General features: G+C 44.5%; 1 protein-coding gene and 1 non-coding gene across 15 annotated transcripts in view; one reads left to right on the top strand and one right to left on the bottom strand.

Moving 5' to 3' along the window:
* Positions 1–17,330, top strand: part of ADD1 (adducin 1) — a 91,134-nt gene that overhangs the window by 32,661 nt on the left and 41,143 nt on the right. For all 14 annotated transcript variants that reach the window (XM_027545185.1, XM_027545186.1, XM_027545184.1 and 11 more), the window contains one exon: positions 15,126–15,340. In XM_027545185.1, the coding sequence (XP_027400986.1) occupies positions 15,146–15,340 (195 nt within the window). In that variant the 5' untranslated portion in view covers positions 15,126–15,145. The remainder of the gene's footprint in view (positions 1–15,125; positions 15,341–17,330) is intronic.
* Positions 5,336–5,442, bottom strand: LOC113894850. Its single transcript, XR_003511688.1, has one exon. It is a non-coding gene; the product is annotated as a U6 spliceosomal RNA (small nuclear RNA).

Raw genomic sequence — 17,330 nt, 5'->3', positions numbered from 1 at the left:
AAACTCAACATTCGAAAAACCTAAGGTCTGGGATGGGGAGGGAGATGGGAGAGAGGTTCAAGTGGGAGAGGTCATATATATACTTATGGGTGATTCATGGTGATGTTTGGCAGAAACCGGCACAGTTCTGTAAAGCAATTATCCTTTGGTTTAAAAAATAAATTTAAAATTGAAAAGAAAATGAAGATCATGGCATCTGGTCCCATCACTTCATGGCAGATAGAAGGGGAAACAGTGGCAGCAGTGACAGATGTTATTTTCTTGGGCTCCAAAGTCACTGCAGATGCTGAGTGTAAGCATGAAATTAAGACTCTTGCTTCTTGGGAAAAATGCTATGGCAAGTCTAGACCGTGTATTAAAAAGTAGAGTCATCACTCTAATGACAAAGGTCTGTATAGTCAAAGCTGTGATTTTTCCTGTAGACATGTACGGATGCGAGTTGGATTATGAAGAAGGCTGAGCCCCGAGAATTGATGCTTCAAATTGTGGTGCTAGAGAAGACTCCCCCCCACCCACCTTTTTTTTTTTTTTTAATTTTCTTCTTTGGAGAAGACTTTTGAGAGTCCCTTGGACAGCAAGGAGATCAAACCAGTCAGTCCTAAAGCAAATCAAGCCTGAATATTCATTGTTAGGACTGATGCTAAAGCTCCAATCCTTTGGCCAACCTGATGGGAAGAGCCGAGTCACATAAAGACTCTGATGCTGGGAAAGTGAGGGCAGGAGAAGGGACAACAGAGGATGAGATGGTTGGATGGCATCAACGACTGACTGAATGGACATGAGTCTGAGCAAACTCAGGGAGGTGGTGAAGGACAGGGAAGCCTGGTGTGCTGTTGGCAGTCCATGGGTTGCGAAGAGTCGGACACAACTTAGCTACTGGAACAACTGCAGAGCCAGTAAATGGCTGAGCTGGAGTTTGAACTCAAGCAGTTTAAGTCCAGAGTCTGTACTCTGAAAGTACAAATGAATGCCTCGAAAGGGAAGAAAACCCTGGGTGATGTGAGAGAGCTGGGAAGAGGGGCTGCTCTAAATCTCGCAGTGAGGGAAACTTCTCAAAACTTGGATGTGAAACATGACCTGAAACCTGACTGATAAGGAGTAAGGTGCTCAAAGTAGCTGAAGTAAATTTGTTTTGGGCAGAGAAGGGTCTAAAGGTTCTGAGGCAGGAAGGAGCTGGGTGTTTTTGCAGAAGAAGGAGGCCAGTTTATCTGGGACAAGGAGGCAAAAAGATTGCTGGGCCCTAGCTGGAAAGGTCCCTGCTGGCTGGTATCAGCAGTTCAGATTTACTCAGGGACTGTGGGAAGTCACTGATAGGAATCAGGTAGGAGGAGGACCTGATTTGATTGTATTTTTATGGAGAATGTGTTACAGGAGTTTAAGTCCAAGCAGGGAGGCTAGGCTGGGGGATGATTAAGAGTTCTGTTTTGGACATGGGTATGAAGGGCCCTCCTAGTGTTAATATCTTTTTTTGCGTATTTACCAAGACGTAACTGAAATATCTCAGTCCTTAAAGAAAATGATGATAAGCAGATTTAGTTTCATCCCCTTCTTCCACTCCCAACAAAGCCACTCCTCACTCCTGGCCTGGCTCCAGATGTTGCTGGAGTGCCTGTCACTCTCACCACCTCTGATGCCACCTCAGGATCCCTTCCTTAATGTTGCCACTGACCTCCCCACCCCCATCCTCCCAGTCCCCTGCCCATGGCACTGTGTAAGTTATTTATGTAGCTCACTTATTGCCTGGCCCCCTCTGCTATGTGTATATGTTTCCTGAAGGCAGAAATCTCTGTTTTGTGCATTGAGTCTCCAAGCATCCAGATTGAAGCTAACACAGTGCCTAGCCTGCGTTAGCTTCATGGTAGGAGCAAAAAACTAAGATCATGCCATGTGGTCCATCACTTCATGGCAAATAGTTGGGGAAAAAATGGAATCTGTGACAGATTTTATTTTCCTGGGTTCCAGAATCACTGCAAAGAGTGACTGCAGCCATGAAATTAAAAGACGCTTGCTCTGTGGGAAAAAAGATAGGAGAGACCTAGACAGCATAGTAAAAAGCAGAGGCATCCATCACTCTGCAAATAAAGGTCCGTATAGTCAAAGCTATGGTTTTTCCAGTAGTCATGTATCAATGTGAGAGTTGGACAGTAAAGAAGGCTGAGTGCCAAAGAATTGATGCTTTTGAACTGTGGTTGGAGAAGACTCTTGAGAGTCCCTTGGACTGCGAGGAGACCAGCCAGTCCATCCTAAAGGAAATCAGTCCTGAATATTCACTGGAACGACTCATGCTGAAGCGGAAGCTCCAGTCCTTCGGCCACTTGATGTGAAGAGTTGACTTACTGGAAAGGACCCTGATGCTGGGAAAGATTGAGGGCAGGAGGAGAAGGGGGCGATAGGATGAGATGGTTAGACAGCATTGCCAGGTCAATGGATATGAGTTTGAGCAAACTCCAGAAGATGGTGAAGGGCGGAGGAGCCTGGCATGCTGCGGTCCGTGGGGTTGCAGAGAGTCGGACACAGCTTAGTGACTGAACAACGACAGGAGGAGCTCGGTAGGCGTTCACGGAGGATATCCTTCAGCTTCTGCTTCAGCTGCATTTGAAAAGTTATTTCTGGGATCTGTCGCTTCTGTGGCCCAAGTGTGGACGGAGCCTTTGAGAGTTTGAAATCTGCCCCCACCTCAGTAGGGTCATGTTTGTTTGAAATGGCACATTTTGATTAAATAAAGACTAATAAAATATATGCAGTTTGAGGCATAATTTTCCTTTGTTTCAGTTGGTTTTGGCCATTTCCCCTTATTGTGAGAAAATGAAAATTAGGCCATTTTATTCACTTTAAGACCTTCATGGTTTTCCCTTTCAAATATCATTTGGATTATTAAAGCCTTCAGAAGTATTTTGGATATTAACATAGGAAATTCCTATGGTGGTAATAATGAGAAATTATACATACAAGAAAATATCTTTTAATATGTTTTTGAAACCAGTTGCAGTTGTGATAGATGTCTGAAATTTTCAGTTATTTCTAACCAATAGTAAAAATAAAGCAAGCAAGAAGGAATTTGGTGTTGTGGAATGTCCATAAAACCTGACCAGGACACTTTGGACCCAGCCTTGTCCAGTAATCATAGCCGCCCTTTAATATGTGTCCACTGGCAAACACTGCTAAATGCTGTCTAAGTAGCATTTTTGATTCTTATAATATCCCTTGAGGTTTCCATGACAGCATTCATTTATATGTGATGAAACTGATTTTCAGAGAGAAGTTAAGCGACTTCAGAAGTTCACGATCTAGCGGCAAGCTGCGTGTTGGACCTCTGGCTTGCCCTCAGCCTGACCTCAGACACACCGGGCTGCTGTTCTCTGCCCGTGATGCCCAGTGTGCCCAGGGCCATCTTCTGCTGTTTCTGAGCCTCAGTTTTCATAGTTCTGAAATGAAGGGGTTAGGTTTAAACTACCACGGAGGTCTTCATAGCATTGCGTCAGAACGGCTCTCAAGGTCCTCAGGCCTGCTGTGCTGCCTGCAGCTCTGCGGGCTTTTCACACTGTTCCCAGCCCCTCCTGAGCACCGGACAGCAGTGTGAGACGCTCAGACTGTGGACCCGTGGAAAGCCCGGTCGGCTTTCGGAATGAACAAGATGACTGGATTTCCCTCGTAACTTTGGACTTCAAGGTGTGTGCTGAGTGCCCTGTTCTTCAGCAGTAAACCTTGCCTGTCATTCCCTAACTTGGGAAGGGAGGTACTTCATATTCCCTGGATTCCTTATGGGATGAAATGCCCTGTTGTGCTTAGAGGCCAAGAACTCCATTGCTTTTGGTAAGTTGGAAATATGCAGTGGCTGCACAGTGGAGCCAGTACTGATTTAAAGAAATATTCAGTCATAAATACTTCTGATGGGAACAGAATCATTTTGGAAGACTGACTATGAGGGGCTCATTAACTGAATACTTTCTTAACTCACTTGAAAGTTTGGTTAATATTTCTACCTTGAGATAAGATAGTCTCTTTAGAGCCTACATTTATCACCTGAAAGTCAGGATAGGGCCACCCTGCTAAAGTTCTTAACGGTATATATCAGTTCAGTTCAGTTCAGTCGCTCAGTCGTGTCCGACTCTTTGCGACCCCATGGACTGCAGCATGCCAGGCTTCCTTGTCTATCACCAACTCCTGGAGTTCACTCAAACTCACGTCCGTTGAGTCGGTGATGCCATCCAACCATCTCATCCTCTGTTGTCCCCTTCTCCTCCTGCCTTCAGTCTTCCCCAGCATCAGGGTCTTTTCCAATGAGTCAGTTCTTCACATCAGGTGACCAAAATATTGGAGTTTCAACATCAGTCCTTCCAATGAACACCCAGGATTGATCTCCTTTAGAATGGAATGGTTGGATCTCCTTGCAGTCCAAGGGACTCTCAAGAGTCTTCTCCAACACCACAGTTCAAAAGCATCAATTCTTCGGCGCTCAGCTTTCTTTATGCCCCAACTCTCACATCCATACATGACCACTGGGAAAACCATAGCCTTGACTAGATGCACCTTTGTTGGCAAAGTGATTTGTCAGCTTTTTAATATACTGTCTAGTTTTGTCATACCTTTTCTTCCAAAGAGCAAGCGTCTTTTATTTTCATGGCTGTAGTCACCATCTGCACTGATTTTGGAGCCCAAGAAAATAAAGTCTCTACTGTTTGCATTGTTTAGCCATCTATTTGCCATGAAGTAATGGGACCAGATGCCATGATCTTAGTTTTCTGAATGTTGAGTTTTAAGCCAGCCTTTTCAGGCTCTTTCAATTTCATCAAGAGGCTTATTAGTTCCTCTTCGCTTTCTGCCATAAGGGTGGTGCCATCTGTGTATCTGAGCTTATTGATACTTCTCCGGATGCCATGACCTAGTCATGATCATTCAGAGGTGACACTGAAAGATGAACTGCCCTGGTCGGTAGATGCCCAACAGACTATATATTAAACTATAAAACTTTAAGACAAATGCTTGATGTCATTACCCTGCTGGAAGGACAAGATACTGTGTATGCTGTTGATTTATACCTTCAGGGATGCTTAGGATTTTATTTATGTGCTTTATGGTGTTTTATTTTTAAACTTTTTATGAATTTAATTTTAAAAATGTATGTTTGTACAACAAGGACTCTGCTGGCTTTCTCTGTCGTCCGTCTACCCGGATCCCTCCATTCCTTAAAAGTGCAAACCACCATCTTAAATTTCTAGTACATTTGTTCCTACATTTCTTTATGCAAATACAAGCAAATATGAGTGTTTTTTGTATCCTTCCTCCCGCCTCAAGAGGAACTCTAGGTACGCTGTTCTCTGTATCTTGCTTTTTTTGAAATAGGGAATGCTTCATGAATTTGTGTGTCATCCTTGCACAGAGGCCATGCCAATCTTCTCTGTATCTTTCCAGTTTTAGTATATGTGCTGCTGAAGTGAGCACTGTACCTTGCTTTTTTTCACTTAATAGTATATCCTTATTTTTGTGAAATTGAGACCACTAAGAATTTGTGTGCTCATAATTATTTCATAGCATAAAGGGTTTCCAATTTCCATCAGCTGATATAAATGTTAATACTTTTCAGAGAGTAAACCTGTGGCAGATTTTTACTGAGACTGATTATTGTGATTTTAAATACTTCCTCTCTTGCTCTAAAGTGGGAAAGCTGACACCGTTTTCAGAAGTCCCAGTGTTTGTGTGGACAGAGTATGCATATGTTAGCATTCTCAACAGTTTTGTTCTCGGTTTATTAGTCTTGGCTGAGTCATGCCTTCAGAGCTTTCTTTTATCATTTGTCTTCCACAAAACCAGTTACTTCACAAATTGGAACATTTAGTTACCATTAAATTCTGAAAAAGCTGCTTGCTTGTTTTTGTGGTGTTTTAACCTTCCTTGCTTACAGCCCTGCCAAGTTTTGGTACCTTCCTCCTCCTTCCCAGAAAGATAAAAGTAAGTTGCCCTTATGGAATGAAATTGAGAAAATGTTTTGTTTCAGTTAAGCTGTAAATTTTGAAAGTCATTGATTCAGGAAAAATATAGCTAAAAAAATGAAAATAGTAAGGTAATTGAAGGACGGTTAACAGTATCATGAAGGAACTAAAATAGAGAAAGTGGTTGACGTGGTCAGAGGATAAAATTGAATTCTGTTTTTTCTGCATGTGTTCTGGGCATGAACATCTCAGATATGTGCATCGGTATAGTAACTGGTGGAGACCGTCCTGTGGAGGGGTAGGTATTTGCTAGTTTGTGAGATACCTGGGAGGTAGTGAAGGACAGGGAAGCCCGGCATGCTGCAGCCCATGGGGTCTCAGAGAGTCGCACATGGCTTAGCGACTTAACAACAGCAACACATAAAATTATTTCTCCTGGATTCCTCTCATGAAATCTGAATTGTAGTTTGCTTTGTGAAGTTACTTCTTGAAAGTGCTTAAGAGTATGCTGGCTAATATTTGCTGTACGTGCTATCTGAAAGTAATGGGTGTTACTTGAAATAGCGTTTTTTTGTTTGCTTGGATGAATTTTGTGAGTTTAGTAATTTAGTGAATTTAGCAGAATTTTGTGAAATTAGTAATGGAAAGTGATTTTATATGCCTCTCCACCATCCACCCACTTAGATTTTGTTGAGGCCTATCGTGTGGCCGTCGGTGGGGAGGCCAGACTGCAGTGTGCTGCCTGCCCTTGGCCAGTGTCCACCTTGTGACTCCTGCGTGGCAGCTGTGGGTGAGCGTGGCGTTTGGAGCCGGTGGTCTTGGGTTTAGGTCCTGAGTGGCCGTCTACTTACCTGAGGCCTCAGGAACTCCTGCAGGGCTGTCGGAGTGAACTGGTCTCTGTGGAAGTGCGTCCTCCGCAGTGGCCCGTGGCGCTGTCCTTGTCCCCTTCACGCATCAGTCACTCTTCTCATCCCTTGCATTTTCTAGCTGCATTTCCTCAGCTGGGCTTGGGGAATATGATGGAGTTTGTGAGTCATGGAGATGGTGACTAGCCTCTATCCTGTTTTATTGCTTTCAGATACATTTTCTCATTTAACCATTAGGTTAAGAAGGTATTTTTACTTCATGGGTGAGGACTCCCTAAGTGTTGAAATTACACGGTGGAACGAGTGGGACTAACCACTGGTACCTAGCCCAGGGGTCTGTCCTCTGCCCATTACTGTCCACAGAGGGAAGAAGCCTTCCCTCAGCACAGAGGGGCTGTTCAGTAGAAGCAATAAGAGTGCGGTCTCTAAACCATAGTCTTAATTTAAGAGTCATGCTTTCCCACCATGGCTGTGTAACCTTCAGCAAGTAATTGGAATCTCTGTAATACACCAAAAAATTGATGAAATGCTACAGTTAAGGAAAACAGCAGCCATATAACTGTAGAAATGTTACAAAGTGTGGAAGATTTAAGCTGGGAACCTGCTAAATCATTCATCCTAAAGGAGAGAAGCAAGAGGGCCCACCCCTATAGTTCCTCACTGGAAGGAGCATGAGAGTAGGTAGCTTGGCTAGGCAGCACTGCTTTGATTCAATTTTACCTTTCCATTTTTTTCTACCTTGAGCTTGTGGACACGTGAGGGTGAGAGGTGACGTGTGCTAGTGTTAAAAGCAGGTGCCCTGGCGCCAGGCAGCCTGAGTTACGATCCCAGTAACCCTGCTGTCGGCTCTTCACTGCTTCGTGCCTCTCAGTTTCCTTATCTGTAGGGAAGATGAGTTAATACACGTAAGAAATGAGTTAGATCAGTACTTACCACTTAGTAAGCAGAGCTTATCTTGAACTTTTGAGCAGTTCCGTCTCCATGGGAACATCTGGAGACCCAGGAATAGAAGGGATCTGATCAGAGTACTTAAAGGCTTTCGGTGAGCCGCGGGGCCCCAGGCAGGGCACAGAACTTCCTGAAGCTGTGAAGAGGAATCTTAAACACAGGCAGGTGTTTGTCCTTTGTGTGGGTGGGCCGGTAGTAGCGTAGGCATTGGGAGGTGTAGCTCACTGTGGTGGTGCTCTGTCTTTCTTGGGAGGGGGCTCCAGTGCCGGGCTCCTTTGTCAGGAGATGTTAGAACTTCCCCTTTCCTTGCCTGGCTGAGCACCCCTTCCACAGTGGAAGGATTCTGAGAATTTGCAATGAATTTTTGATGGGGACTTCTTTGTCCCTTCTATTTCCCCACCAAGGCGCCGGGCAGGGTGTGGACTTTCTGTGCCGCACTGTTCTCAGCGCTTTGCCTGGGCTCAGCCTTCAGTGTTAGCTCCGCCAAACTTGTTTAAAACCTTGTCACTCTTTCCAGTGAAGGCTCCACTTGTTTTTGTTTTGTTTTATGCTTTTTTCTGGCTTTATTGAGGTACATTTGTCTGTAATATGTTTAAAGTATACAGCGTGATGATTTGATGTGTATATGCATTGTGAAATGATTCCCACAATCCAGTTATGTAACATGCACATCACCTCATCTAGCTGTCCACCCCCTCCCTTTTCTTTGGTGAGACCAGCTTCTGTTTAACGGAGTGTGTCGTTTCATTCTGGGTGCAAATGTTACGGAGCCCTCCCAGAGATGTTCATTGACTAACTGACTGCCTCCTGCCCCAGGCCAGCCTGGAAGTGCCACTTAGCTCTAAAAGCGTCTCTCCTGTGAAGCTTTCCTGGCGGCCCTCTCTCTCAGTGTCCCGGGGCTGCCATGAATAGCCCCGCAGCCTGGGTGACTTGAACCAGGAGGTTATCGTCTCAGTTCTGGAGACCAGACGTGCCCAGTCAGGGTGTCAGCAGGGCAGGTTCCTTCTGAGACAGTGAGGGGGCCTCTGTACGTGGCCTTCCCCCTGTAGTCATGTCTGTGTCCCGAGGTCCCGCCTGCGTAAGGACGCCAGTCAGATTGAGGCGGGGGCTGGATGGGCCCCAGGCTGAGGGGCCGGAGTTCCTCCCCTGTGGACAGACATTCCAAAGTAGCGAGAAGGAGGAGAGCGGAGGCCTGTCCAGAGGAGAGAGAGACCACATATCTCTCCTTTTCGAAGTCAGGGGAACCTCCCTGACTGCACATGCCCAGAAGGGCTCCTTGGAGGTCAAAAGGGAGGGGGCCTCCCCTCTACAGTAAGCGATGTCAGCCCACCCACAGTCCTCTTTGCTAAAATCTACCTTGACTGAGTTGGAGAAGGAAATGGCAACCCACTCCAGTGTTAATTCTTGCCTGGAGAATCCCAGGGATGGGGGAGCCTGGTGGGCTGTCATCTATGGGGTCGCACAGAGTCGGACACGACTGAAGCGACTTAGCAGCAGCAGTAGCAACAACCTTGACTGAAAGATGCTCTTGCACATGGGAGGACCCAAAGATAAACCAGGTATGGACTCAGAACCAGGCAAAGCAAGATGATTGGCCAAAGGAAACCCGGAAGAAGTGCCCCGTAAAAGTGACTCAGCTCTCGTGAGGGCCTGACTGTCTCTTTGAACCTACCCGTGTGTCTATCCACGTGCACTCTTTTTTCTCCTAATAAACACTATACTTGTCTCACTATCCTCTGTCTCTATGTGGAAATTCATTTCTACACAGCTGATGGGCCAGGGCCTCATCACTGGCCACTGGTCCCTGGTGGTCTAGAAGTTAGGATTCAGTGCTATCACTGCCGTGGTCTAACCTCAGTCTCTGGCTAGGGACCAAAACATGGCTTCAGGCCGCTGCTGGCCGAGGCCACCCGAGATCGGTATTGAGATCAGTATTGAATCCAGGACGCACCCTGTTCCAGTATGACATTGTCTTAACTAATTCTGTTTGCAGTGACTTGTGTCCAGATAAGGTTACATTCTGAGGAGTAGGAGTTAAGGCTTCAGCATGAATTTAGGGGCATACGATTCAACTGGTAACATCCTTGCTCTGCTTTTCTACCTCCCCTGACACTTTTGCCCTGCTGACACATGAGTAGATTTCTCATGGCATGAAGGATATTTAGTTGCATTTACTTGTCTATAATCTGCTCATTTTGTAACTTTTTGTCTCTGGTGCCTTGCACGTGGTGTGGAAAGCAGCTCTGATGAGATGTATGAAGCATCAGGAGGGAGTGGCCGTGAAGGAGGAAACTGCAGAGACAGATACCTCTTTCCTTGTTTTCCTGTTGACAGTTCCCAAGGCTGTCTGCAGCTGGGGGTGAGGGGCCTCAGGCACCAGCAGAGGCCGCCGCGGCCACACTGCGTGAGTGTGTTTGCTCCCCCGGGTGTATTTGCCTCGTCTTCATGCTTTCTGAGCTCGTTTTAAGAACAGTGAGAAACTGAAAAGACCCTCTGGGTCTTCTGGCATTCGATTTACCTGGAGAGTTTTGTTCATGGCCACCTTCTTGTTTCAGCCTTTGCTTTGAGTATTCTGTTTTTAGGACTTCAAAAGTAAATCATGTGAATGGTTGGAATAGTTCTCAAAATGTGTGTGCCAGAAGGGAGATGCCAAGAAGTAATTGAATCTACCCCCAGAGCTTTAGAATTAGCTCGTTAGATGTTTTAGAGACGCAGAAATGTGTTTGGTCTCTGATCTGAGGTTTAGTTACACATTAGTGCGGGTGAATCATACTGGAGCTGGAACACCTTTGCTAGGAAAGAATATTCCAGGGCACACTTTCTGTTATTTCCTGAATAACATTCTCGGCAGAGTGGTTAGATGGGATGTTAGTAGAAAAGGAAAGTTAATCTTAAAATGTCCTTTCATCCCAATATCAGTCATATCTGTCTGAAAGAGCATGCTGAAATGTGCTCATCTGAAGGCAGATGGAGAGCAGCTTATGTAAGATCTGGAGGCACTTTATTCTAGGAGCATTTCAGCCTCGCACGGCGTAGAACAGTATAGTGAACTCTGTTTATCCTTTGTCCGGTCTCAGCAGTTATTAACCCCTGGCCAGTATTGTTTATTTTGTGTAACCCTTACTCTCCCTCTATCCCATGCACAGTTTAGGCAAATTCCATATGTCATTATTTTGTCTGTAAACATTTCTGTATGTATCTAATATAACCATAATATTAGACCTAAAATTAACAGTAATTACTTAAAGCTATCCAATTCCTGTTATTGTTCAAATTTCTAATTGTCTTGAATGTTATTTTTAGATTTTTATTTTACACTTTATTTGAAGCAAGATCTGGCAAAGGTTCCTCCTGAGACCTTGTCAGGTTTTAAGTAGAGGGGTGAATAACATGCTTTGATTTACATTTTGAAACTCTGTACTCACTGTGAAAAATGGGTTGGTGGGGGCAATGTCAAAGAAACGGGCAGTAGAGAAGTTAATGAGGAGGCTATTGTGTGTCCAGGAGGTGAGTGCTAATTGTCTAGGTTAGAGCGATGTGGTAGAGATGGAGAGAAGTGGGTGAGTATGAAGGGTCCTGTGGGCAGGCCACACTTGTCTCCATGGGTCTTCCAGACTTTTGGATTCTGTTGGGTGTGTATGTTTGTTTATTTGAAAGTATTGTTCTCAGATTTCATTGATTGGGGTATCAACATTTTAAGATTGGTGAAATCTTAAAATATTTACACAGGTTGAATTATAGCAGCTTTATAATATTGCGATAGGGGAGCATTATCCTTAGGGGAGCATTAATCCTCACTTCTCTTGAATCAGTTTATTCAGCTTACTTGCCATTCTATCATCTTGTCTGTGTGTGACTACAGTGATAATGTTGACAACTTTATGCAGTAGAATAGGAAATTATAGTTTTTCACTCAAACGTTATATAATCTCAGGTACATTATGCTAAAGAATATTCGTAGTTTCATAGTACTGTGTTGAACAGATTACATTACAACCACTCATGTATTGTTGGACACTGATCTTTTTAAACTATTTAAAAATTATTCTAATGTTGCAGGAAGTTTTTTTAATCTGTATGTTTTCCATTTCTTTTTAAAAAATTTGGGTTAAGTAATGACTTCTTCGTAGAGATTTTCCTAGAAAAATTTGCTGTCTTAACACACGCTTAAAAATTGCATCAATGAAACTTGAAGCTATAATTGATAAAAAAAAATACAGGTTTTGTACTTTAAAAGTGGAATTATGTTTATTCTTGTTTCTTGGGCTCAGAGTATGTATATTTTGACTTAAGTTTATAGTCTTCCTTATTGAAGGAATGGAGCACATGTACATTTAGCCTTCAGTTTTTTATCTTATCCCATTCACATGGCAATTTGTAATAAATTCAGAGCAATCTCTGCCTTATCTTTAGCGTGTTGGTTTTACAAAGATTGTTTTCTTTAAGTCAGCTCTGCAACCAGGAAGCAGCTGTAGTTGCCACTAAAATGTTCCCCTCTCTTATTTACCTATGAAAATGATTTAAAATTGGGACTCATTTGGTAATAGAGAACTCTTAATACTTTGTAATCTTTTGTATATTTTTCCCCGAAACATTCAAGTGGAACATTTTTATCATTGGCTCAGAATGGTCAGCTTCCATTTATATCTAATGAAGAAATGTCAGACAACCATGAATAATATTTTGTTTTTTGGGTCCTTCTTATAGAACAAACTAGGTTAAATAGATGAAACAAACATTTTAAAGGATATGTTCAGAGAAGAGTAAGTTTGTAGGCCATTGGTTCCCTTATGTTTTATTGTCTTTTAGTCACTGTTTTTATACTTTGAAGTCCTCAAAATAGTGTTACTTTAAGTATGCTGTCATATCTTTAGATGTCAGAAAAGCAGTATCAAAATTGATCTTTCTCTTTAAAAAAAGATGTTTTCTTCAACTGGTTATTCTTTGAAGACTTACTGTTGAAATTGTGGTCTTAAGTCGGGCGTGACCCAGCGACTAACACACACATTGAAACTGCGGTCCAGGTCCGTTGGCATTGGTGTCACCAGGGAGCTCACGAGACACGCAGGATCTTGGCTCTGTCTCATGCTGTGAATTTGTGCCCTGACGTGATTCTAGGCAATTCACATGCACATTAAAAAGCTAACGGCGCCAGCCCCAGATTCCCAAGGTTGGGTCCCCCTGTTCAAGGCATCTGTGCCCTCAGTTCCACCCCGTGCCGTCCTTTGGGGACATTGTTTTCCCTCCCTGTGGTCATCATCAATTACAGTACAGCTTAGAGGTTAAAAACATGGGCTCTGCAGCCAGGAGTCCGGTGTTACAACCCTAGCCCTGTTGGCCTCCTAGCTGAGTGACCTGTAATGTAAGGAGGACAATCAGACAGGGGAGGCGAGAGGCTCAAATATGAGTAAAGAACAGTGTTTCCCTTGCAGTTCTGGCTGCTTTCATTCTCCTTCCCCGTATCACGAACGTTATTATAGGTATCTGTTGCAGCACAACAAACCATTCCAGGACTTTGCAGCTTAAAATCTCTGCTTTATTATTCATATTTCATGATTTTGAGGGTCAGGAATTTAGGCTCAACCGGGCAGTTCTGTTCATTGTGGCATCTACTGAGGTTGCTTGATGACTTTCAAGTTTTTGAAGTAAGTTGTATATTCTGGATGTAAATCTTTTCTCAGATACATGGTTTGTAAATTTCTCCACATTTTATGGGTTGTCTTTTCACTTTATATATCCTTTGAAGCACAAATAATTTAATTTTTAGGAAGGCCAGTTTATCTTTTTTTTTTCTTTCTTTTGTTGCTATTTCGGTGTCATATAAGACTGCCTAAGCCAAGGTCTCAAAGATTTATTCACTTTCTTGTAAGAATCGTATGGTATTGCTGTTACATTTAGATCTGTGTTCCATTTGGAATGATTTTTTCTATACAGTGTAAGAAAGGGGCACTATTCACTTTTTTAGTTGCTGATTTAATCACCTCTTTTAAATCCCTAGTTTGCTTAGCCTCTGTGGCTTGAGGAACTGTTGCTCGCTCACTCTCCATTAAAACTCTGCCCGTGGGTTCTGAGATTATTTCCTTCTTTGTAATTTATACAGAAATTTTAATTTATATACCTGCTATATGCTGAAAACCGCTGGATGCTGGTTCTGCTGCCTCTTCTTTTTTATTTATTTTTGGCTGGGCTAGGGCTTTGCTACTGCATGGGCCTTCTCTGGTGGCGGCTCGCAGGGGCTGCTCTCGTGTTGCTGAGCGTGGGCCCTCGGGCGCATGGGCCTCAGTAGTTGCAGTCTGTAGGCTCCAGACCATGGGCTCGGTGGTGGTGGTGCACGGGCTTAGTTCCACAGCATGTGGGGTCTTCCTGGAACAGGGACTGAACCAGTATCTCCTGCATTGGCAGGCAGATTCTGTACCGCTGAGCCAGTGGGTTATAGAAGCAGAAGAGAAATTGAACTGTCTGTATGATTAGTAAAGGTGCTGTTTAGAGATTTAGTAGTTAAAAGATGAATATTAAATTATGCATTCAAACAGCATTTCAAATAAAGGATTGGGATAAAAAGAGTGTAAAGTAAGTAGCTATATTAGCAAACTGTTAAATTTGAGCCATTTGGGCATCTTTTCAGGTTACTTACCAACTCAAGGACATATTGACATTTTCAGAGCCCAGTGTTACTGTTCTCAGAACTGAGAAGGTGGTGGTGGTGACCATTTCCCATTTGTGTGAATACAGATGGATAAGCAGCTTCCCTCTGACCTGTGTGGAGAATCCTTTGCAGAGTCGCCACCAGTACTTTTTGGGGAAAATGTCAGGAATCAAATGTCTCTGGAAATTAACTGTGCTGCTATTAGAAGATCTTGTTTGTTTGGGACAGTGTGGTGACTTTATCTTGGGGTCAAATTTTTAATATCTAAAGAGTTTGTCAGAGGATACGGTAGCTTTGTTAGGTTGTTCTCCTATTGTCTGCTGAAGAACAGTGGTAAGGACAAAACTGCCCCTGGTTGGTGGGAGGGGGGGGATGATGGAGGGGGGGGGATGATGGAGGGGGGGATGATGGAGGGGGGGGATGATGGAGGGGGGGGATGATGGAGGAGGGGGGATGATGGAGGGGGGGGATGATGGAGGGGGGGATGATGGAGAGGGGGGGATGATGGAGGGGGGGGATGATGGGGGGGGATGATGGAGGGGGGGATGATGGAGGGGGGGGATGATGGCCAGCCATGGGCGTGCGAAGCCATGAGCAAGCACCGCCTGTCATGACTGCCTGGTGGGTCAGTTGGGGTGCCCTCGTGCTGGAGACCGTTTATCAGGCTGACACACTGTCATGAAATGCTGCTGGGCACGCATGCAAAACAGTGCTTTCTTTTGTTTGATTCTGTAGGAACCTAGAAGGACTGTGCGATGAATGGTGACACTCAGGCTGCAGTGGTGACCTCACCACCCCCGACCACAGCCCCTCACAAAGAGCGGTATTTCGACAGAGTGGATGAGAACAATCCAGAATACTTGCGAGAGAGGAACATGGCGCCAGACCTTCGCCAGGACTTCAACATGATGGAGCAGAAGAAGCGGGTGTCCATGATCCTGCAGAGTCCCGTAAGGCTTTTCTTTGGCCCTGGGCCCCTTGTCTGCTTCCACTTCTTCAGCTCGTCTGCTCTGTTGTGTTTTTTAAAAGTCCATTTATCTGAACACAGGAGTTAGTGCCTTATGTATGTATTTGTATGGCTGTTGAAGAGTTAAGTTTAGTTCAAGTCATCAGACAAAACAAATGAAAAAGTTTCAATATCATAAAAGATAGGAGATGTTTATTTCTCCTTTTTATACTCTCTCTGCTTTTCCAGGAAGGCTGTATATATATTGGGACCATTTAAAAATTAGCCTTTCCTCCAAAACACCTGGCTTCGTGCTGGGCATTTAGTAGACCTTAGCAGTCAGTATCTGATTGTTGATTGGTTTTACCTTTAATTATGGTCGGCATGTGAACTACAATCACACCCAACTAAGTGTCTCCTTTTTGCATCTTTAGGTAAAGTAGTGCTGTTTTTGTTGCCAAAACATATGCGTTGGGGGGGGGGGGGGTCTGGCTGCCCGCCATTCCAAAGCCAATAAGCAGGCCAGGTTGGTGGAAAGGAACGTTTGCTTTTTATCAGATGCCAGCAACTGGTGGGGAGAGTGGTGGACATCTGTCCAAAGGCTGACTCCTGCCCCGCCCCCCACAAGCAGGGGATGAGAGCTTTTATAGAGTGAGGGGAGGTTATATGCAGAAACAGCAGTGATCTCTAACAGTCATGTTCAGCTGGTAGTCAGTGGTCAGATTAGCACCATCTTGGTTGCTGTAGGTGCAGCTCCTCTTCAGTTCTGGGGCGCACTGGTTCCCGTTTCTCTGTGGTCACGTTTTGAAATTGGCAGCTCATGTCCTGGGTACAGTCTGGTTATCATGTAGTTAACTTCTCCACCTGGGGTTTTAGTATCTATAAGACAGCTCACAGGGTATTATCTATAGCCCTTGAGAAACAGCTAAAGGTCCTTGACTATGCTTAATGACTATATTGTTATTAGTTAGTCTCCTTTGACTGTTTTCCTCGGTTTCAGCATTTCTCCCGTCTCTGATTAAACTTGTTCTTTGGCTAAAGTTTCCCACTGGCTGAGGCAGGCAGAGGACACGGTGGGGGCGAGGGCCATGCGGGCCTGCTCCGTCTCGTTTTCACGGTTTGCTCGTGTCGGTGACGCTGCGTTTGTGTGTGTGTCACTCGTCTTATCATTTTAATCCACTGTTTTATTTCCTCAGTATTTGAGCTGTCACTTGGCAGATAACTCACTGAGTTTTTTTTTATATGTTGATCATCTCTATCTGCAAGGAATTGGGCATTTAGCAATAAACAAGGCATGTAAAGCTTTTGTGTTTGATTTTTATTATTCATATATAATTCCTCAATAATATAGCTTACAATAAAGTACACAAGTCTTAAGTACACACCTTGGTGAAGTGTGGCATTTGTGTCACACCTGTGTAAGCACCCAGAGCAAGTCTCAGACTTTACATTCTAGTTGAAGGAGATAACCAAGAAGCAACAACCATAACGCAGTGCAGGGAACAGTTGGCTGATTAGATTGTGTGTGACCAGTTAGAACAGGCCTCTCTGAGTAAGGGAGTCTGGAGTCTGAACTCTGAATGACAGGAAGGAGCCAGCCTGCAGGGAGGGGGAGCAGCATTTCAGGCTGAGGGAGCAGCAGAGATGAAATTCCTAGGATAGGAGTGAGTTTGGGGAGTGAAAGGGCAGTTGGTGCGGTGTGGGCACAGGGAGCGAGAGGGAGGAGGAGGTGCGATGTGGTTGGAGGGGAGGAGGGCACGGTCCTAGGAGGCCTGTAAGCTCAGCTCAGAAGTGTTTGCATTCAGAGCACAGCAGAGGGTCACTGGAGGGCTGCAGGTGGGAACGGCGCTGTTCAGTCTGAGTCATTCTGGGTTGGTAGAGAGAGAGCATCGTACAGGACGAGAGAGGAAGCTGTCTTCAAACAGGAGGTCTGGTAGCTTGGCCAGGGCGATGGTGGTGGAGGTGGAGAGAGGTAGGCTCCTTTGTGTATTTCG

The sequence above is a fragment of the Bos indicus x Bos taurus genome, chromosome 6 (assembly GCF_003369695.1).
Source record: "Bos indicus x Bos taurus breed Angus x Brahman F1 hybrid chromosome 6, Bos_hybrid_MaternalHap_v2.0, whole genome shotgun sequence".
In the NCBI taxonomy this organism is placed as follows: Eukaryota; Metazoa; Chordata; class Mammalia; order Artiodactyla; family Bovidae; genus Bos; species Bos indicus x Bos taurus.
The sequence above is the reverse complement of the archived record's forward strand: the minus strand, read 5'-3'. Positions and strand labels throughout refer to the sequence as shown.